Raw genomic sequence first — 23,460 nt, 5'->3', positions numbered from 1 at the left:
GATCTTTCTTCAAGCACTGTCCGGATCCCTTCTCCATCCTGTGCATGTCCCACTCTCCGCGTGGTCCGCGACCAGCCTTTCAGGTTGTGTAGGGTGCACAGCGGGACAGGGGGTCTGTGACCAGTCCACAGAGGGCTGTGTAGGGCGCCCTGAGGGACAGTGCCATCCAAGTTCCAAGAGTCTCATCTCATCCAAGTTCTTAGAGTATCGTATCATCCAAGTTCTAGGAGCCTCGTCTCGTACAATTTCCGAGACTTGTCTAATCCAAGTTCCCAGAGCCTTGTCTCGTCCAAGTTCCAGGAGCCCTCGGCTCATCCAAGTTCCAAGAGTCTCGTCTCATCCAAGTTCCAAGTGTCTTGTCTCGTCCAAGTTCCAGGAGCCCTTGTCTAGTCCAATTTCCAGGTGTCTCTTCTCATCCAAATTACAGGAGCCCTCGTCTAGTCCTAGTTCCAGGAGTCTCGTCTCGTCCAAGTTCCCAGAGTCTCGTCCAAGTTCCAGGAGTTCTCATCTCCTCCATGTACTCTGATTCTTCTTTATGTCTTCTAAGTATTCTGAATCTTTGAGTCTTCAAGTCTTCATCTGAGTCCACAGTCCGAATCCTCTAAGTATACTGACTCTTTCCGTGTCTCCCAAATGTCAGGAGTCTTTTGTTCTGGTTCCTTGTCTCTTTGTTTCCAGCCCTCTGCCTCCGTTTGACCTCACGCACTCATTGCTCCTTAGCGGTGGGTCTGGAAGGGCTACCGAGTGGCCGGAGGGCTACTCCTGAGACCAGCATTGTGTTGCTGCGTCTCACTGGTGCGTGTTGATTCAGTGGAGGGCTAACCCTTGTTCGTCCCAGTTCCTGTGTTCCTGCTTCACCTGTGCCTGTATTCGCTCACCTCCCTCGGGGTGTGTCTTGGGCTCCTCCCTGGGTCACCCCATGGGCCAAGGGCTCACTTTCTCCCAGGAGCAGGCGATCGCGCCTCCATGTTCTTCCTCTGGACCCGCAGGGTGCATTCGCAACAGGGATTGGTGGATTTGTTTAATCTTTATTAGTTATTTAGTGTGTCTTCTGCTTTGAACAATTTATTGGTGTTTGGAAAATATTTTTTAAAATTTCCCAATTAATTTTGAATTATATGATGTTATCAGCTGTTTTGAAATATTTTGTATTTTTTCTTTAGTATGGTTTTACTATTATATTTTAAATGTTTGTCTTGATTAGATTGTAAGATGTGTTGAGCAGGGACTGTCTCTTGTGTGTTGTTTGTACCAGTACTGTGTACATCAAGTAGTGCTTTAGAAATGTTAAGTAGTAGTATTTCTTGTTGTTATTATTTATTTTATGAGGAATAGCGATGTTTATCCAGAGTATGGCTTCTGGCAATTTCCAGTTCAGATTCTGTCTGCATATTTCTATTTATACTGTATGGTCTCTGTATTCTGTATTTGAGGGTCTGTCTGTATTCTGCCTGTGTCAGACTGAGCTGAAGATGTTATGCACCGCGTCCGTGCCCGGCCCGCACACGGGCCTGCTCACCTCACTAGCTCCTCTGCAGGTTACAGGTTGGCCTCCCCAGCGGCAGCTGCGAGCTCCTCCAGGCCTCGGGGTCCTGCGGCAGTGGTTGCTGGGCCTTCCACTGTGCACCAGTCTTCATGCCAGAGTTCGGCGTCTCCAGTGACATTGGCCACACCCCTACGCACGCGCGTGCGGACTGCCCAGCCTCTTGTAGGGCCAGGGGCAGGTCCTAGCTCCACGGCGCGCCCTGATTGAATGTTCAATATAAGGAAGTCCCTGCCTGCATTTCCTTGGCTTGACAATCGGGTTGGCACTGCATGTGTACTAGTTTGCCTCCGTGTTCACAGTCTTGTTCCAGTCTTGTTCCAGTCTTGTTCCGGCATCCTACTGTTCCAGCGTCCTTCTGTTCCAGCATCTGTCTGTCCTGTCTCCCCAGGTAGTACCTCCGGACTGTCTCTCTGGTACTGACCTCTGCCTGTTCCTTGACATTCTCCTCGCTGCCTGGATCTTGACCTCTGCCTGCCTTGTGACCTCATCTGACCTCCAGAATCCTGACCCTTGCTTCGTTGACTACTCCTCGAACTGATCCTCGGATTCTGACCTCGGCTGCCATTGACCATGTCTCCTGATTCTGGCTCTGTCCCTTGCCTTGTCATCGCCTACGCTGTTCTGGTCTTCCTTGCTCCACCAGACCTACAGCCTAGAGTCTGACCATGTTCCCTTGCTGCTCATGGGCACGCCTCTGTACTACCTCTCCAGGAGACCTTGCGAAGCCCACCTAAGTCCAAGCGGCCCAGATTCCTACAGGCTCTACCCGGAGGGACGGCGGGCTTCCAGTGGTGAAGCTCATCCTAACCTCTGTCTCTTCCTGAGCTCTGGCCCCTGGGGGCAGGTGCTTCCTGGTCTCTACCAGGGAGCTGTTCTCCACTGCTCCAGGACAAGGGTCCACCTCCAAGTGCAACAGGTTGCCAAGGCCATGGACTCGGCGCAACACAAATTTACCATTTTCACTGACCATAAGAATCTTGAGCATCTTAAAGAAGCTCAACTCTTGAATCCTAGACAAGCCTGTGCCTGTGTATCCCTTGCTGTGACCACTACAGTTCCAGTTGGGAAAACCATCGTTCCACGTAGATTTCATGAACGATTCCTGAAATGGGCCCATGATTCCAAGTTAGCAGGAAACCCGGGTCGTGCCAGGACCCTAGAGATGATGCGGAGATATTACTAGTGGCCCAACATGGTGCAAGACTCTCGTAACTATGTAGATTCATGTCCCGTCTGCGCCCAACAGAAGCCGCCTACTGGATGGCCTTGGGGCCTAAACCAACCGCTTCCAGCACCTACCGAGCCATGGTCCAGCATCTCAACGGACTTCATCACAGACCTACCTCCGTCCCAGAACAATATCGTAATCTGGGTGATTATCGACCGTTTTTCAAAAATGTGCCACTTCATTCCCTTGCCGGGCCTCCCATCGGCTCCAGAACTAGCCAAGTTGTTTCTGAAACACATTTTCCATCTCCATGGACTCCCAAAGGAAATTATATCCAACTGAGGACCACAGTTTGCCGCCAGGTACTGGTGCTCCCTATGCAAAAAGTTTAACATTACCTGAATTTCACGTCGGCCTATCACCCACAGGCCAGTGGTGAAGCTGAAAGAACCAACCGAACCTTGAAAACATTCCTTCTTTCCTACGTGAATGACCAGCAGGACAACTTATCTGATCTGCTACCTGGGCTGAGCTGTCGCACAATACCCACATCGCTGCTGCCACCGATGTATCTCCATTCTCCGTGGTATTCGGACGAGAACCTCGGCTGCCACTTCCAGTTCCTCTGACTGTTCCTTCTCCAGCTGCGCAATCCATGGCCCATACCATTCGTCAGGTGAGGAATCAAGTCAAAGAACGCCTTACCCAGGCTGCTGAGCGCTCCAAGCATACTTCTGATGCCCATAGATGTCCCGCTCCACTCTTCCGTCCTAGTCAGAAGATGTGGTTAAGCATCTGAAACATAAGGTTGAGACTTCCTTCTCATCACCTGGCTCCCAAGTACATCGGCCCGTTTCCAGTGCTTCGAAGACTGGGAGCAGTATTTTATCATTTCCAGCTACCTCGTGCCATGGGCATCCACAACACATTCCATGTCTCTCTGTTGAAGCCTTTGGGCCTCTCCTGGCTCTCTTGTAGAGATCCTTCACCTCCGAGGATCTCAACCGAACCAGACTCATCACTCCAGGTAAGAGAGGTCCTCGATGTCCGTTGGCTTGGAGGTAGATGGGAATATCTCTTAGCCTGGGAGGGTTATGGGGCTGAGGAGAACTCATGGGAACCCTCCCACAACATTCTTTATAAAGAGCTCCTCAGAACTGTCCATAGGTCCTATCCTGAAAAGCCCCGTCTGCGTAGAGGGAGGCCTAGAAGGGGGGGTACTGTTATGCGCCCTGTCTGCAAGGGCCTGCTCACCTCACTAGCTCCTCTGCAGGTCACGAGTCGGCCTCCCCAGCGGCAGCTGCGAGCTCCTCCTAGCCTCGGCATCCCGCGGTGGGGATCGCCAGGCCTTCCACTGTGCACCAGGCCTCACGCCGGAGTTCGGCATCTCCAGAGACGTTGGCATAGGGAACCATAAAAGCAGCAGATTGTGTTGCATACACAGTGAATGAGAATGGGGTGGGGGAGGCCCTGAGGAGTTGAGGCAAGCTACTGTAATAGAAAGGAAGAAGGTGAGCCAAGAAGAGGTGGCTGGGCAGTGTTAGTGAGGCTGGTCTGAGCTCTGGGAGGAGCAGCTGGCTGTGGAACTGGTGAATCTCCTGGAGCACGAGAGTGCCAAGAAGGGGTGAGAATGGGAAAGGGAGGTTGACTGTGGCAATATGAGAAAGGGCTGGCAGCAAGTATCAACTTTTACATAATGATGCAGCAGTGCAGGGGGCAGGGGGACACTCGCTGAATGAGCACATAAACAGCAGCACAACAGCAAATGTCTGTCTGTGTGTGTGTCTTTGTGTCTGTGAGTGTCTGAGCCACTGGCTGGTAGTACGATTGTCTCAATATTTGGCACTTTGGTTCAAGAGCTGATTTATTGGCAAAAGACTAACACCAGACCAGGAATCCAGGATATACAAGAGATGTAACTGAACTTGTGGAGACTGACTGATTGCATGGATGGTAGTGGGACTGCAGTTCAGTTTGCTCATCTTTGGTCTAAGATGCGCTCTAAAAAATTGTTTAGGAAAAACATGAAGTTTATGTTGGAGATTTTTTTGTCGCAATTCTGCCAGGCTTCAGGTCATATGATCTTGCCTCTCAGTGATTGGCTTGGTGTGCTTTTGGGAGCTGTTGAAGCATGTGCTGCACAGAAAGCTCACGAGTAAGGCAGAGATACCCCGTGGGCCAGTTTTTAAAAAATTCCCCCAGGGCTGATATTTTCCTGCAATGCACTTCTGGAGATCTGCCCTGGTTAGGATACCACCTTGGGATATATATTCATACCACTCCATGGATGATATAACTACCCTTCTGAGCCCAGGCACTGGAAATCTTCTCTGTGTGTGTATTATCATTGTCTTTTGGGGCAGGTACCTTAGCAAAACCAGCTGGACTTGCTGAATGGGTATTTAAATTAAAGTTTACTGTGATTGTATAATAATCAATAGGAGCAAATAATTAAGGCACCACTTAAAAATGTACTCCTATAAGACTAAAAGATCTGGATACTTTATTATTTACTCCTTTTGATTATTATACAATCACAGTAAACTTTAATTTGAACACCCATCTTGCGAGTCCAGCCTGTTTTTTCAAGGTACCTGTCCCAAAGAGCTATGGTAACACACACACACAGAAGGTTTCCAGTGCCTGGGCCAGGAAAGTTAGCCTTCCCCCCACAGAAAAGAATCCACCCCTTGGAGACAGAAGAGTTGGGGAAGTAGAAGAGAAGGTAGTCCCCAAAGAAATTATTTTGTGTGCCCTTAGCATAAATGTATAATCCCCAAAAAGGGGGTTACAAAAACATGTTGGCCAAAAAAGACCATGCGGCCTATCTAGTCTGCACTTCCACACCAACTACTCACCTTTACAATCTCTACCACTTCCTCAGAGATGCTCTGTGTTTATCCCAAGCTTTCTTGAATTCAGATATTGTCCTTGTCCCCACCAACTTCACAGGGAAGCCGCTCCAAGCATCCACTACCCTCTCTGTAAAGAAATGTTTGCTTAGATAACTCATTAGTCTATTCCTTTTCACTCTCATCACATGTCCTCTCATTCTAGAGCCTCCTTTCCTTTGAAAGAGGCCCACCTCCTGTTCAGGGAAACCCTGTGTTGTGTGTCCCGTCCACGGCAGGCCCACATACGGGTCCATTTACCCTTGGCGCCCAGCTTCCAGTCCTGGTTCGTCCTCCCTCGCAGCTGTGGGCAGCCATCTATGCTCCCGAGCCTCCTCTGCTGTCACCGGCTCCACCATGGACTCCTCTGTCTCCCAAGGGTCTCCCCATGTGTGCCGCAGGGAGACGCCGAGAGAACCATTTGTTTGCTAAACTCGACAAGTGCCTCTTTGAGCAATCAAGCCTACCCTTCCTAGGATATATAATCTTTCAGCGAGGTTTCACGAAGGAGCTAAGTAAATTAAAAGCATTCGAGAATGGCCCTGGACTGTGGGCCTTCAGGCGCTCCAGAGGTTCTTGGGATTCACTAATTATTATCGCCACTTTATAGCTAATTACTCCTTGCTGGCAGCGCCCCTCACGACTATGACCCTTAAAGGCAGCGACACCAAGAATTGGTCACCTGAAGCCTTTGCTGCCTTCCAGAAACTTAAGGACGCCTTCCTCTCAAGTCCTTGCCTGAACCACATGGACCCGAATCACCCCTTCATTGTAGAAGTGGACGCCAATGCCATAGGGGCTGGGGCAGTTCTGAGTCAGCACTCGACTCAAGGAGTCCTCCATCCATGTTCGTTTACTCCTGCAAGTTTTCCCCTGCTGAGCAAAATTACAGCATCAGTGATAGGGAATTGCTCACGATTAAATTCACCCTCGAAAAGTGGCACCCCTGGTTGGAGGGTGCTCAGTTCAAGTTCACCATTTTCACTGACCTTAAAAACCTCAAGCACCTTAGACATGCCCAGCATCTCAATGCTCGTCAGGCCCGCTGGACGCTGTTTTTCTCCCGGTTTCACTTTCAGCTTCATTATCGCCCGGCGGAGAAGAACCTCCGGGTGGACGCTCTCTCTCGCTCCTTTGAACCAGATGACACTCCGGATGAACCTAGTCATGTCATCAGCCCCACCTGTATCTGTCTGTCTGCCACCATTACAATTCCAGCCGGGAAGACAGTAATACCCCGTCGGTTCTGAGAGAAGGTCTTGTGTTGGGCGCACAATTCGAAGATAGCCAGTCATTCAGGACGCTCCCGAATACTCTCTTTCCTCCAACGCTACTATTGGTGGCCCAACATGTCTACCGACACTCGTGCCTATGTGGACTCTTGTCCAACTTGTGCTCAGCAAAAACCACCAGTAGATCAACCCTGGGGCCTTCTTCAGCCATTACCTGCACTCGAAGAGTCGTGGACTCATTATCCACAGACTTTGTGGTGGACCTTCCACCTTCTAAAGGGAATACGGTCATCTCGGTCATCATGGACCGATTTTCCAAAATGGCTCATTTTGTCCCCTTGCCTGCTTTACCTTTGGCCCCGGAGCTAGTACGTCTCTTTTTCCTGCACATGTTCCACCTGCATGGTCTACCCACGGACATTGCCTCTGACAGAGGTCCCCAGTTTGTTGCTTGCTATTGGCGCTTTATGCAGGAAATTTGGCATCATCATCAGCCTGACAACTGCATATCAGCCTCAGGCCAATGGCCAGGCTGAGCGGATGAACCACTCACTCAAGAGCTTTTTTCACACCTACACTAATGATCAGCAAGACAACTGGGTGGAGTTACTTCCGTGGATGGAGTTTTCCCACAACTCCCACATTGTAGCATCCACTGGAGTCTCACCATTCTCCATAGTATAAGGCAGGCAACCCCGGCTCCCATTACCAATCCCGCTCTCGGTACCCTCGCCAGCAGCTTAGGACACTGCAGACGCCTTCCAAGCGCTTTGGGTCCAAACCAACCTTTGTCTGGCTCAGGCCAAGAAAGCTACAGATAATCATCATCGACCAGCTCCAGAGTTCCATTCAGGCCAAAAGATCTGGCTAAGTACACACTATATTTGACTCAAGTTCCCTTTTCAGAGATTCATGCCAAGATTCATTGGTCCTTTCCCTGTTACCCGGAGTATTGGACCAGTCACGTACCAACTTCGATTACCACTGACTCTTGGTAGCCATAATTCCTTTCATGTGTCCTTACTTAAACCGGTGGTAAGACTCCTGCACCTTCCCAAGTTACTGCTGAGTCTGAAACTACATATCAAGTTCGAGAAATCCTTGATGTCCGCAGAAGAGGACAGCGCTGGGAGTATCTTCTCTCTTGGGAGGGCTGTGGCCCTGAGGAAAATTCATGGGAGCCTGCAAGTAATATTCTGGACAAGGGGCTCCTCCTCCGATTCCATCGTGCCCATTCGGGCAAACCCAGGCCTCCTAGATGAGGGCGTAAAGGGGGATACTGTTGCTTGTCCAATCTGTGGCAGGCCCGCGTCCGTGCTCACTTACCCTCGGTGCCCAGCTTCCAGTCCTGGTTCATCCTCCCTCACGGCTGTGGGCTATTCCTCTGCCTATATAGCCAAGCATCTTTCTGGCTTTTGCCATCAACTTATCTCCCTGTTTGGCCACCTTAAGATCGTCGGTTACAATTCGCCCTAGATCTTGCTCTTTCATACTTAAAATAATTTCACCCCCTATGTTGTACCTCTCACTTGTTTTTTTTTTTTCATCCTAAATGTATAATTATGCACATTTTAACATTAAATCTTAGCTGCCAGACTGGAAACCATTCCTCAAGCTTCACTAGATCCCTCCTCATGTTTTCCACACCTTCCTGCTTGTCTACCCTGTTGCAGATTTTGATATCATTAGCAAAAAGACACAACGTCACTCATGAAAATTGTGAAAGAACTCGTCCAAGGACTGATCTCTGCAGCGCACCACTAGTATTGCCCATCTCTTCAGAGTGAACTCTTTCATCACTTCCCATTCAACTAGTTTCTAACCTAGTCAGTCACTTTAGGGCCCATAGCAAGGGCACGCAATTTATTTATAAGTTCCCTATACAGAACAGTATTAAAGGCCTTACTGAAATCCAAGTACACTACATCTAGCATTTTCTCCTGATCCAACTCTCTGATCATCCTATCAAAGAAATTGATCAGATTTGTCTGACAAAACCTATCTCCAGTAGAGCCATGCTGCCTTAGATTGTGCAATCCATTGGATTCCAGGAACCATACTATCCACTGTTTTAGCAGTGATTCCGTTAATTTGCTCACTGCAGAGGTCAGACTAACCAGCCTATGGTTCTCACCCTCCTCCTTATTTCCTCTCTTGTGAATAGGAGCCTCATCCATCTAACAAATCACTGGAAATAGATGGTTTACAACCCAGAGTTCTGAAAGAGCTAGAAAAGGAAATTACAGACTTATTGTTAGTAATTTCTAACTTCTCATTCAGCTAGGCTATGATACGTGAGGATTGGAGGATGGCCAACATAATGCCCATTTTTAAAAAAGGCTCCGGGGGTGATCCTGGAAACTACAGACTGGTGAGCCTGACATCAGTGCTAGACAAAATAGTAGATGCTATTCTGAAAAACAAAATTACTGGCTATCTGGATAAACACAGGCTAATGAGCTTTCATCAAATTTGGATTTAGCAAAACATGGATTTAGCATGGATTTAACAAAACATGGATTTAACAAAACATGAAATCTTGCATTACAGATCTGTTTTTTTTTAAACACGACAGCAAAAAAAGACCATACAGCCTGTCTAGTCTGTCCCATCCATACCACTCCCTCAGAGAACCCCTATGCTTTGTCCCATGCTTTCTGGAATTCAGATACATTGAAACATAGAAATAGATGGCAGAAAAAGACCAGATGGTCCATCGAGTCTGCTCTGCAATCTTGTTTTGAATTTCAATCGCAGATCTTTAATCTGAGTCTTTTCATTGTCACTAGGGTTTAATTGAAATCTTATGCCCCTTTGCTATAGATCCTTAGGGGGTCCACATAGTCTAACTCATTCCCTATTGGTGTCCTGTCCTATTACCTCTTCACAATTTCTCCTTTACTTCTTTCCTATTGTTTCTGCTCATCACTCATACTCTTGGTTGCTCCTGGAAGTTACTCTTGGAAGGTCCTGGAAATGCTGTCCTTGTCTACACCACTTCCACTAGGCTGTTCCATGCATCTACCAATTTGAATGTAAACTTTTAAAAAATGCAATACTGGGAGGAAAACTTTCAAAAGGGTCTATCCAGCTAACTAGGAAGTTAGTGGGCTAGATCTGCGGTACTGAAAGTGTCCCCCTGTTGAATTAGTCAATATAGTCTCTTTTCACTAGATGGTAAGGTGTGGTCAGGGAAGAAAACTATGCCCATGCATTTCATTTTCATAACATACATGTATGGTTTGCATAGCTGTGAAAATGGTGCAAATCTGTGCTTGCACTTTTGGGAGCCTCTCTCCCAAACATGTTAAACATGTGGATAAAGGTGAATCAGTTGATATAGTGTATCTGGATTTTCAGAAGGCATTTGACAAAGTCCCTCATGAAAGGCTTATCAGGATAAAGAATTGTGATAAAGGAGGCAATGTCCTATTGTGGACTGATAATCAGCTAAAAATTAGGAAACAGAGAGTAGGATGGAATAGTCATTTCTCTCAGTGGAGAAAAGTGAATAGTGCAGTGCCCCAGGAATCTGCAGAGACTGGTGTTTTTAAATACATTTATAAATGATTTGGAAAAGACAGTGAAGAGTGAGGTGATCAGATCTGCAGATGACACAAAATTATTCACAAGCTGATTGTGAGAATTTGCACGAGAACTTTGAGAGACTAGGGAATTGGGCATCTAAATGGCAGTTAATGTGGATAAGTGTTAAGTGCAGCATATAGGGAAGAATAATCCAAACTATAGGTCCACAGTGCTGGGTTTCATATTAGGTATCACCACCCAGGAAAAGGATTTTGGTGTCATTGTGGACAATACCTTTTGAAATCCTCATCCAAATGCAAAGCAGCGATCAAAAAAGTAAAAAGAATATTAGTTATTAATAGAGATGTGCATTCATTTATGACGAATTAGGCAATTTCAAAGAGATTAATTTTCCCCGAACTCCGAGAAAAATTTGTTTTTTGGATTTGTACAGGGGGAGGGGCACATTTTATTTTTTTAAATAAAAAACACCCCAAGTATTAAAATTTAGTATAATTCAAACCCCCCCCCCCCCACCATCCCGATCCCTCCCCAAGACTTACTAACATCCCTGGTAGTCCAGCAGGGTCCCGCGAGGAATTTCTCCCTCCCTGCTATTGGGCTGTCTGGCCTGCCTCGCTCAAAATGGTGCCGATAGCCTCTGACCTACTATGTCACAGGGGCTACTGGTGCCATTGGCCAGCCCCTGTCACATGGCCATCGGCACCATCTTGCCAGGTTCTTATGGCCTGGATTGGCCACTGTTGGAAACAGGATGCTGGGCTTGATGGACCCTTGGTCTGACCCAGTATGGCATTTTCTTATGTTCTTATAGTATGGGCAAAGGCTATCGGCGCCATTTTGATTATTGGCAGCCGATGGATAGATCGCTCCCAGACCCCCGCTGGACCCCCAGGGACTTTTGGCAAGTCTTGGGGGGGTCATGAGCATGGCCAGCACCATCTTGTGCTCCTACCATGTGACAGGGGCTGACCAATGGCACTGATAGCCCCTGTGACATAATATGGGCAAAGGCTATCGGCGCCATTTTTATTACTGGCAGCCGATGGCCCGAGGGCAGGAGACAGTTCCCGGACCCCTGCTGGACCCCCAGGGACTTTTGGCCAGGGTTGGAGGGGGCCTTCTGATCCTCCCAAGACTTGCCAAAAGTCCTTGGGGGTCCAGCGGGGGTCCGGGAGTGATCTATCCATCGGCTGCCAGTAATCAAAATGGCGCCGATAGCCTTTGCCCATACTGTGTCACAGGGGCTACTGGTGCCATTGGTCAGCCCCTGTCACATGGTAGGAGCACAAGATGGCACCGATGGCCATGTGACAGGGGCTGACCAATGGCACCGATAGCCCCTGTGACATAGTAGGTCGGAGGCTATCGGCACCATTTTGAGCGAGGCAGGCCAGACAGCCTGACAGCAGGGAGAGAGAAATCCCTCGTGGGACCCTGCTGGACCACCAGGGATGTTAGTAAGTCTTGGGGAGGGATCGGGATGGGGGGTTCTATTTAATGTATTAAGGTGAATTTTAATGCTTGGGGTGGGTTTTTTTAGCTTCGTTTTCCCACGCCGTTTTTTGGACCGGTTTCGTTTTTCCCCATTTAGTTTTTGTTCGTTTTTAAAAAAAAAACTAACCGAGGAAAAACGAGCTTTACCCCAAAGCGTCCGACTCAAAAAACGACCCGGTAGTAAAAAATGAATCTCGTCTCTGGTTATTAATAGGAAAGTGATTTAACACAAAGGATATCATAATATGTCAGTATTGATCCATAATGTGACTGCATCTTGAGTATTGTGTGCATTTCTTTTTGCCCCCATCTCAAAAAAAGATAGAGCTGACCAGGAAAAGGTACAGAGAAGGGCAACCAAAATGATAAAGGAGATGGAACAGCTTCCCTATAAGGAAAAGCTAAACAGGTTATTTCCTTTCAGCCTGGAGAAGAGACAGCTGAGAGGAAACATGATACAGGTCTATAAAATCTTGAGTGGGGTAGAATGGGTAAACAGGGAATGGTTATTTATCATTTCAATAGGTAGCACATATGAAACAAATCAGAGAAATAATTTTTTTTCTTTTCATGCACAGTTAAACTGTAACATTTTTGCCAGAGGATTTGATGAAAGCAGTTAGCATGGGTTGGTTTAAAAAGGATTTAGACAAGTTCCTGGAGGACAAGTCCATAAACCATTATTAGCCATGTAGACTTGGGAAAATAACTGCTTATCCCTGGTTATAAGCAAGAAGGATCAGATCTATTCTTGAGATCTGCAGGGTATTTGTGACCTGGATGGCCACTGTCAAGAGGCAGGATGCTAGGCTTGATGGACCTTGGTCTGACCCAGCATGGCATTTCGTCTGTTTCTTATGCTCTTACTGTATATACAGTGAAAGCTCTGACATTCAAGGTACTTTTATCCACTAGTGGTCCTTATTTACTGATGGCCCTGATCCCCAGGTGTTTTACTGGGTCTCTGTGGGTAATGACACTCTTTTCATTGTTTCTTACTCTTAGGATCCTATGAGAACAGGAGTATTTTTGAGTCGCTGGATATTGGCTGGCAGCTGTTGCGAATCTTCCCGAAGGAACTGCTCAAGCGTATCCCAGAAAGCATGCTGGCAGAGTACTATCCACGCGAGCCCAAGACCCAAGCAGAGGCAGCTTCTACTACAAAATTTTAGATCTATATTTAATGCTCAAGGAAACAAAAGGCATCGAAATAAAAAAGAACGTCATTTGCAATGGAAATCGGTTAACGCGTTCTTACTCATATTTTTATTTACTGTATTCCAAAGGAGTAACCTCTCATTGTATTTCTCTCATGCAATTATTTTGTCAGGAGATTCAGCGAGTTAATTATTAAATGGAAGGTGTGCAGAATGAGAACATCCAGTTTCTTCTGGTGTCATAATTTTTTATAACACATCCCTATATTTACTTATAAATTGATCCATTAAGGAAAGTCAACCAGGGCAATATTTAAGTTTTTACGTAGGTGGATGGTATTTGCCCTTGTAAAAATGCGATTTGGTGTGGGATACAGTAGGCAGGTTAGGTCGCCAGAGGGGAAATATATGTGGGGGATTTCATTTTGAAAATCCATGTGCACTCTTTAATATGCATATTTTATTTACAGTAGTTTCTTATTTTAAAACATTTATAGCTCACCTTATCCACAGTTCATGATGGGGAACATTAACATTAAATATATCACAACATAAAATAAGAGATTAAAAACTAACATAGCACTGGATGGAAAATGAGAAGCTGTGCAGCCAAGCTGGGCTGTTAGTGGACTTGCCAAACTGTTAGTGTATTACTACACCTGATGCATTGCTTAGGGAAAAGAAGATGTTAAAGCAATGCTAGAGATAGTATATTTCCAGGAGAAAGCGTTGATGGAGCAGTAAATAATGATGGCATAAAATATACTGCCATGGCAGGCATCAGACATGATCGTATTCACAGTGGATTAGCATCAAGGCTGCATACAGTTAGAAAGCAACAATTGCCTACAAAGTCACAACCTCATAGCTAACCATTAATGACTGAACAAAACTGAAAACAAAGATCCCTAAGCTTTTGTTAACATATTTTTATAAATAAAGCAAGTTTTAATTAGGCTAGAGCTGATCTTCCTCTGTCCTGTTTACGATGTTTGACTTTTGCATTCAGATATATTGTTAGTACCACCAGATCTCATGATCGTGTAAGCTAGTGCTCGGACAGCATATAAAAGCATTTTTGAGCATGGTAAATCCAGCATTTATTACAAGATTTATAGCCCGCCATATGATCAAAATCTGGTTCCTGGCGGATGTAATAATCTGCTTTTATATAAGCAGTTTGCATCAGAAATCATTATTCCAGGGTGGTGAGCAAGTTCTGTTGAGAGCGTTAGTGTAAAGCATCTTCTAGACTGTGATTATGATTACTGCGCTCACAGGAAGAAGGCTGGCTCTTTCGGTTCCTTGAGAAATCAGCCTAGAGAAGGAAACCTCCTAACTTCTTGTGACATTGGCAAGGGCAAGGAGGAGGATGCTTGCGAGCAGTGAATGCTTTGGAGGCTTGGAGGAGCACAGCTTGTATGGACAATCCCAAAACAACCACTAAAATCTTCAAGGACTTTCTTGAGAATGGATTTTCTGAGCGAGAGTCTCGGTGAGCTTTCAGGTGAAGTCCTTTTCATTCTCTCTCATTGTTCAAGGGACCCTACCAAGCCATTTCTATTAAGCTCCTGGGAAAAGTAGGAGGGGGAGGGGGAGGAGGAGGAAGAGGAGGAGGAAGAGGAGTGCAGGCATTTTTACATGGCGACTGTAATGATGTCTTTTCCAAAAATCAAGTAATGCATTGCAATTAAGAGCTATAGTATAACCATATGTATTTAATGAAAAAACAATAATTTAAAACAAAAGCTTGATTTAGTTTTACCGCACGCACGGTGTTGCTTACCTACAAATCCTAGGTAGGAAAATATTATTGTGAGCAGTGTGCTTGTTCAGCAAACAGTAACCGTCACGTCAACCCTCCCCAAATAAATAGACACACCGGTTAGGTACTGCATACTGCCAGGCAGAGGGCTTGGGTTTGATTCTCAGGCCAGGCTTTTGCCTCCCTGTCAGGCTGGGGATGCGGTGCAGAGAGCGTTCACGCACAGCCCCCCCCGGTGGAGATTCAGGATCTACGTTAGCTGGGATTTGCCCCCCGGCCCCCGGCCCACGACTGTCACTATGATTGGCTGGGCTGTGTGGAGAGAGGGGACCCCCAAATAGTTGTGAAAGAAGGCTCACGGCGCTGCAAGCCAATAGAAGCTGGTCCCCAACTGAAGTGGAAGGCTAAAGGAAACTTCAGGGCTCACCCCCCCCCCCCCATTCCTAAACAAACCCAACTACTTAGAAATGAAGCGGCTTCATTCCTCAGCAGAGACGAGGTCCGGCTATGTGATGCAGCTGGAGATGGTGCCAGGGAATTCGATGGAGCTGCTGTGGCGTTCTTGTGTCTGATAAACAAGCAGCGGTGGATTTCTACCCTTAGCTATGTGGGCAGGAGATTTGCCTCCTCTCCCCTCCTCCCCTCAAAGTGGTGTAAGACAAGTGACTCTCACAGCAGGGCAGCTGCTCACAGGCGCTTATCTAGGCTGCCACTGGTAAATCTATACTGTGCAAGCAAAAGGGCCTTCACCAAAAGTATAAGTGCAAGCAGCAGTTGTATTAAAGGAGACATTATCAGACACGTTTTCAAAAACGACAACGTTTTGATCCCAAACAGGGATCTTTTTCAGGGTTAATCTGCCTGAATTTCTTTTTAACTTGCATGGTTTAATTGGATAATTTTATGGCCAGATCGATCCTAGGATTCAGGATTGGGCTGAGGGCAGCGTGAGGCAGGAGGCTGTAATCATCCTAAACCACAATCAGGGAGCTGTAAGGGACTGATGGGGAAGGAGAGGAGGTAAATGCTGAAAGGGGATGAAGTGAAGAGGGAGTGCAGGCTGGTGGCAGGAGAGGATAAATGTTGGGGAAGATGAGGGGGGGGGGGGGGTTGGATGTTGTGAGGGGGGATCATGAAAAGGGGATGTGCATGCAGGTTTCTCCCCCATCTTCTTGAAACTGGCAATGCAAACTTTGGCTGTCTGAGTTGATGAGAGAACCAGGGTAGGGGGATGCATGACAATCATGGGCTGCAAAAGGCTGCAAAAGGACTGCTGGTAATGGGGTGGAAGACAGCCAGAGGGAGGTTCTCTGTGAAAGAAAATCAGAGACGGTGCTGAGGGTGAAGAGAGCCAGAGATGGGTGCAGGGGGTGTAGAAATGGTGATGGTGCGTATGTGTGAGAGAGAACCGTAGGTAGAAGGGGTGAGAAGGACAGATCCACAGATCAGCAAGAGAAAGGGTTTAAGAGAGAGAGAGGAAGAGGGGTGATGGAGGGGAAGGGGATGACTGGAGATGAGAGTGAATCAGAGAGGTAGTGTTGGGGAGAGGTATGAGAAGAAATAATTGCAGTAAAGAATCAGAGCGTGGAAGATGAGGTAAGGTAGGAAACATGGAGGGGATGGGAGAATTTGAGAGGAGGTGAATACAATGAGAGGGTGAGAAAGTCAGTGTGGGGATGATGGGGAACGTGACTTTTGAGAGAGAAGGGAGGCAGATAGCTGGAAGTTAATAGGGGAGCAATCCCGTGAGAGGAAATGAAGGGTGAGAGTTGCAATAGAAGGGAGAGCTGAGGAAGTGAAGTGCTGAGGCAGGGAGCATGGAGGGTGAGAGATGAAGGATAGGAGTGAGAGAGGAGAAGGCGTGTGATCCAGGTGTGTGAGAGAGAGTGAAGTTACACTGATGTAAGGGAGAGATTGCAAGCAGAGAAAAGAGAAATGAAAGAAAGGTATCAGGGAAGGGAGGAAGTGATGAAGAGAGGAGAGTGAGAAAAAAGGAAAATGAAAGGAATTAGGGGAAGACTTACAAGGGCATCAGGAAAAAGAGACAAAGGCCAATGCCAAAGAAAGCCCACTCAGATTAAAAAAAAAAAGGTAGGAAAAAGCATTTCAATTGAAGTTGTATTGTTTGTTCTTTTATTTATAGTTTTCTTTATTTTATGTTTGCTGTTTTTGTAAACCAGCCTGGAGTCTTTATGAATGGGCAGTATATACGCTGAAAATATAAATAAAAAAGATAAAATACAAATTTCAGCCTAGTGACTGGAATATGTAACACAGTGATCCAGTAGCTGTATGGTTCCCGGAGCGAACAGGATTCTTTGTGGGCTTTTATAGGATCAGTGTACTACGTATTATCCAAAATGTTATACCCGAGCTCTAGAGACCACATAGGTCCCGTCTCCCCCCCTTCAGATGTGAGTATTGCTTCTCATGTGAGATCTGAAGAAGGGACCTCTGTGGTTTCAAGAACTCATGTACGATATTTATAGATAATTTGAACGCTGAGCCAGAAAAAGGTCTCAGAATCTGCAAAGTAGCCCAGAATTGGGACGCAACTTTCAGTGCTGTTCTTGTATGTGGTGGAAGGCTAAATAGCTTTATGAAAAGGAGGAGACCCTCGCCATGTGGAACAGAGCTGGTGAGGGCCTCTTGATAGGAAACTGGCAGGGCATCATTGATCATGCAAACCTCAGCCAGTGCAGTCTATCTCCTTGATTTTTCCAATCAGATTGATGCTGATTTCTTATATTGTACCCCAAAGGTCAGCAGGATCTCACTAACATAACATCCCGTGCTTTTACAGGATCATCGATGTCTAGCCCCGTTGTCTAGCACTGGCAGTGCCTCTGCAAAGGACTCTACTAGTTTTAGGTGGCATATCTGGAGCACTAGCTCCCATTGTGCTAATAAACAGAAATATAGCAATGGCTATTTACAGCAAACATGTTTTTGTAGAGATAAAGCCAAAAAAGTTGTTTAACTATCCTTCCTCTCTTTCAGAAGAAGTTTTATGTATGTCTTCCTTCTATTTCTTTACTTCTCTTTTTCATTTTTCATGTTAGAGCAGTTTCTTTTCCTGGTCCTTCCCAGAAATGTCTTTGGCTGCCATCAACAATATCCCTAGACCCCTCTCCTCATCCATGCTCTTGAGGTAATATACAGCAGAAAGCCAGCTATGACTACAAAGTGGAAAAATCAGACAAGAGCAGTAGCACCGGTGTTTAAATTGGATCCTGCAGTGCTGCAGTCTGACAAGTGGAAGATCTGAATTCAACTCCTGAGCCTGACATCTGCTCCACAGCCTCGCTTCCAGCCTATTCTCAGCTCCAGTGTCCTGTCTCACTAAGGTGGGAGGCCCGACATTGCCACATCACCCAAAACAAGTTCTCGACTCAGCCGTACTTGCTCAGGCTACTGAGTTTGTTCTGACAGTTGTCACTATTCACTTTCTGGGGTAGGAGGTGGGGGCACCCCAGCTACCGCTCAGCAACGACACCTTGTGGCCAGACTGAGCGTGCAGGAGTACTGCGCTCTGGGGAGAGCTGTGGCTGTAGCTCCTGCCTGAGGACTGACATCATGATGGATGGACTAGATAGGGAGGGGGCAGGGGGGAGGATAGAAATGAGGAAGACCCAGGGGATTTGTGAATGAAAGTTAAGCTAGAAATCTAAAAGAGTAGGAGAAAGCTGCTGGGCCAAAAAAAAAAAAAAAAAGGATCCCAAAATGTTGTTTTTCACATAATTTTGAGTTATTTGATAGCAAAAGAATAAACTACACTATTTAGTCCATTATAAAAGATTATCATATACCTTGTTCAGGCTGAACCAAAACTGAGCTCACAGAAGGCTCTTCACTTAAAAAATATTAAAGTTAGATGAGTCTGCAAAAATTTAAGTCAATCAGGAAAATGCCAATTTTGATCCAAGTCAAGTTCAAGCACAAACAAGTTTGGAAATGTGCTCGCCAAGGGACTACACAACGTTTCCAAAGGCATTCTTCACTTCCGACACTTACTCACTAAGGAGGAAATGCACTCCCCATATACTTCCACATTCTGCTTCTCCTCAGAATGATGATGAGTGCACACCCCACACCTTAACTCTATGCCATCCTTTCCCTCCTCTTCCAATCCCCAACCCAATACTAGTGCACTCTTCTCTCCTCACCCCCTATCCACTGGACCTCTTACTCTCCTTCTTCACTCACCTCCTCATTATACTCTCTCATCTCCACCCATTCCCCTGCTCACTCTCCTCCCCTTCACACTCTGTCTTCTTCCCTGACACTGTCTTTAAAATCCTCTTTTCTCCCCACCCAAGCCCTCTCTCCCTCCAGCTACAGCACTTTCTCTCTTTTTTTTGTGAGGGTGGAGGGGAGCCTTAATGAGACCCTGTAGTTCTTCTGCTGGATAGAGCCTGGGGATGCCCAAAATTTTGCTGCTCCAGTCACTAGATCCTCTGCATGCTCTTCGAATGTTAGGCTCAGATTCCCCACCAACCATGGTGTTTCTGCTTCCAACATCTCCTGCTATTTTCTGTGTGTCTTTTAAAATTATACATATTAGGAATGAGCAGGGGAGGAAAACTGTGTTTTTGTTTTTCGGTTCTTTTTCGGGAGGTTTTCCCCCCACGAATTTTGGTTTGCGCATTGCTTGATTTGTTTGATTCGTGTCAAAAAAATGAATCAAGCAATAAAAAAAAAAATACTTCTCAAAGTGGCCAAAAAACGAAAATTAGCCCTCCCTCCCAGAAAAATCCTGGGGCCAGGATCCCCCCGGCCCCGGCACTTACCCAATCGGGTGGGGATCCATTGGCAAGGCCGAGACAGGTCACCATGGCCTTGGTCTACTCAAGACTGAGACTTTGGCCTAGGCCAGAGCCTGAGCACAGGCCTGACACCATTAATATATTAATGAAATTTTTGTAATTTTTATTCTTTTATTGTTTATTTATTTTTATTGATTTCATATTTATGTTTTACACTTGTAAACCGTTTTGACCAAGTAATTGTAAAGGCGGTATATAAACACTTTTAAGTAAACAAACAAACAAACAAATAAATAAATAAACCTGACCTGGACTCAGGCCCAACACCGCAACTCAACCAGGAGGTCGGATCCCAGCACGGGGGCTTTGGCCTGGACCCAGGCCCGATGCCACAACCCAACCAGGAGGCCTGGTCCCGGTGTCTGGGCCTCAGCCTGGGCCAGATCCCCAAGCCCAGGAAAACGCATAGGTGAGTAGAGGCTACTTACGCATTTGTATGCAAAGTTTTACGTGCATAATAAACATTTTGAAAATTCACTTTTTGGTGTACAAATACAAAAATATGGACTGTGTCAGTAGAAAACTTTCACTAGACCTATTCAGTCTAGCCATATTCCCTATAGTACCTCAGACTGAACTTGCCTTGAGCTTTACCATTGTTTCTTCACTATTACAAACCCCCTGTGCCTGCCTACGCCATGTTTTTTATTCCAATGTCATTTCTTCATCCACCTCCTCCAGTAGGAAGCTGATCCATGTATCCATCACTTTTTCTCTAAAGAAATACCTTCTGTTACCTTTCTCTTCCTCCACTCTTCCCCTCCTCGTATAAAAAAATCTGAGATGTGGCGGTTTCATGATCTGATAACCTTTGCTTAATTTTGCTTGCTTTTCTCTCTGCTGAATGTGGAAAATAAAAGAACACATTTTAGAAGGAATAAAATATGTAAAAACCAACTTCATGCACTTTTACAATGTTTTGAATAGTGTTGTATATTCTGTTTTACATTTCCCTTATCAAAAATCACATTTTGCTGATCAAAACACATTGAATTGTTTTAATTTAGTTTTTCTCCTTTTGTGCTATTTCTATATACATTTTCCTAGTTTAGATAGAGGATACATGGTTAACATCCATTAGCACAAATCAGGACTATATAGTTACAGTACAAAGTATACTACAAATTTGCTTTATTTTGCCAAGTTTATATGAACAGGCACCTCTAATCCTTTAGTTCATTTTTTTTTTTTTTGCTTTTGAATGCGAAAATTTTCCAACTGAATTCCAGATGTCCTTTTTATTTTCAGTCCACAAGCCACCAAGTACAGCCAAGCACTCTAAATATAATCCACACAGAAGGTGAGTGCTGAGATAGGGTTCCACAGTCCCAAAAATTCAAAACAATTTGTAAATCCAAAAATACTTTTATTAATTATAGCGGCAACTCCACTGTGTATATATCAACATGTTCTTAAGCAAGAGGGTCCCCCGACACGGACCCGTGTTTCGCCAGGGGCTGCATCGGAGGGGAACGCTCCCTGTTACGCGTTTTTACATACTTCAAATTTGAATATCTTTAAACTTCTTGTGCGTTCCCCCCCGATGCAGCCCCTGGCGAAACACGGGTCCATGTCGGGGGACCCTCTTGCTTAAGAACATGTTGATATATACACAGTGGAGTTGCCGCTATAATTAATAAAAGTATTTTTGGATTTACAAATTGTTTTGAATTTTTGGGACTGTGGAACCCTATCTCAGCACTCACCTTCTGTGTGGCTTTTTATTTTCAGAACATCAGACAGTAACATAATTCCTTCCCTTTGCCTGTAGTAGGGACTCTACAGGAGGAATCTTACATGCAACATCTTTCAGCAATGTTTATACTGGTCTAAACAAATATCACAGTTCGCAAGGAATCCAGTCTGCCTCTAGAAATTGTGGGTCCAATAATATGCGCTGCTGCAGAGTTCTTGTTGAGTGATTTATTTCTCATTGGAGATGCAGACATAGTGCTACTAACATGCATGGCAGAATAATTTGCATTTGAGCCCTTAAGACTGTGCAGTGGTTGACAGGGAGGAAACGTGGATCCTCTCTGGGGGCTGGAGAGTAAAGTTACACAGCAACGCTGGTACTGCCTTGGCAATTCACGATTCTCCAGTAACGCTCGTGCTAGAGTTACTGCCTTTGGAGACAGAAAGTGTCCTGTCCAGTTCCGTTAGAGACCAATCTCCTTACTATTGGCCAGTGTACAAAAACAGAGGGTATAGGGAAAGGACATTACAACCTAAAAGTGTAGTTTGTGCTCACTGACGACTTGGAACTCGCTGGTGCCCAGTACTGGAGTCTGTAAATGTTGATGAATAAAGTGCTCAGACAGCCTTTGCTTTCAATCAGTCTGTTATGTGGTTTTCTGGCTTTTTTTTTTCTGTTCCTCTCCTAGCAGAAACTTGCATAGGGCTGCACAGTTTCAAAACCAGTATTCCCGCTTCATACTTATGGCAAACCTCTTTTGAAAATAAGACTGTTACTGTTAGATGATGCATTTAAGCTTCCTGAAGTAGCTTTGTGTCTTTTTTAAACATAACTTCTTTTTTTTTTATTCTTCCCCTTGTAGCCAGTCTAAAATGCTGTGACAGTGATTCCTCGGACACGGCAGAAGAAAAAGTGGATGTGGTAAAGTTGGTTTTGCTAAATTACTAATTCTGGTTTTTTTTTCTCACATCCTATTATAATGTGGAAGTTGCATGCTGTAGAAACGGGAATTCTCACTTTTGTATTTATTCTTCCTTTGGTGCTAAGAGTCAAATGAATAGTTTCTTTTTCTACAAAATTAAGGGGGTGGGGGGTGGGAGGTGTGAACTGGCCAAAATGTCAACAATTTACAAATGCAAAAGTCCAATGGGAGAGAGAATTTAAGGGCAATTTTGAATCCACTGCCCAGTTTACAGTGTATGCTGGCCCTTTCAGCTCACGTACAATAAAGTCATTTTTCAAAGAAAGATGGTTTCCCTTTGAAATTTAGCAGCCACAAAGTCCATGGGTTAAAATCACCCATGTACGAGGCAGCGGATATTTGTGTGGGTGCCTGAACCAGGGGCAGGGGGAGGGGAGAAGAACAATGAAATAGACTGTATGTGTGCTGTTTCTAGGGGTGTGCATTCGTTCCCTACGCATTGGTAATCCGCAACATATAGAGCCATATTCGTTGTATTCATGGGGAAGTGAAACGTATCGCGATTCCCCACGAATAAAACGAATCTTCGACGAATTATTCGACTGCCTAAAAGAGCAAATTTAAACAAACCCCCCACCCTCCTGACCCCCCCAAGACTTACCAAAACTCCCTGGTGGTCCAGCGGGGGGTCTGGAAGCCATCTCCTGCACTCAACCCTCGGCTGCTGGTATTCAAAATGGCGCAGATAGCCTTTGACCTACTATGTCACAGGGGCTACCGGTGCCATTGGTCAGCCCCCGTCACATGGTAGGAGCAATGGATGGCCGGTGCCATCTTGTGCTCCTACCATGTAACAGGGACTGACCAATGGCACCAGTAGCCCCTGTGAGATAGTGAGGACAAAGGCTATCGGCACCATTTTGATTACTGGCAACCGACAGCACGAGTCAAGACTTGCCAAAAGTCCCTGGTGGTCCAGCGGGGGTCCGGGAGCGTCCTCCTGCACTCGGGCCGTCGGCTGCCAGTAATCAAATTGGTGCCGATAGCCTTTGCTCTCACTATGTCACAGGGGCAACCGGTGCCATTGGTCAGCCCCTGTCACATGGTAGGAGCACAAGATGGCACCGGCCATCCATTGCTTGAGTGCAGGAGATGGCTCCCGGACCCCCGCTGGACCACCAGGGAGTTTTGGTAAATCTTGGGGGGGTCAG

At 45.9% G+C, this 23,460-nt stretch overlaps 2 protein-coding genes across 3 annotated transcripts in view; both read left to right on the top strand.

Moving 5' to 3' along the window:
- ATP6V1B1 (ATPase H+ transporting V1 subunit B1) overlaps positions 1–13,262 on the top strand; it is a 217,989-nt gene extending 204,727 nt beyond the window's left edge. Inside the window, exon 14 of the mRNA XM_029594325.1 lies at positions 12,889–13,262. Within this exon, the coding sequence (XP_029450185.1) occupies positions 12,889–13,055 (167 nt within the window). The 3' untranslated portion in view covers positions 13,056–13,262. The remainder of the gene's footprint in view (positions 1–12,888) is intronic.
- Positions 13,263–14,127: 865 nt separating this feature from the next.
- Positions 14,128–23,460, top strand: part of LOC115087291 (shootin-1-like) — a 76,890-nt gene continuing 67,557 nt past the window's right edge. For both annotated transcript variants that reach the window (XM_029594304.1, XM_029594293.1), the window contains exons 1-2: positions 14,128–14,547; positions 22,190–22,248. In XM_029594304.1, coding sequence (XP_029450164.1) covers positions 14,430–14,547; positions 22,190–22,248 — 177 coding nt within the window. In that variant the 5' untranslated portion in view covers positions 14,128–14,429. The remainder of the gene's footprint in view (positions 14,548–22,189; positions 22,249–23,460) is intronic.

The sequence above is a fragment of the Rhinatrema bivittatum genome, chromosome 1 (genome assembly GCF_901001135.1).
Source record: "Rhinatrema bivittatum chromosome 1, aRhiBiv1.1, whole genome shotgun sequence".
Lineage (NCBI taxonomy): Eukaryota > Metazoa > Chordata > Amphibia > Gymnophiona > Rhinatrematidae > Rhinatrema > Rhinatrema bivittatum.
Note: the sequence above shows the minus strand (reverse complement) of the source record. Positions and strands in the feature narration are given on the sequence as shown.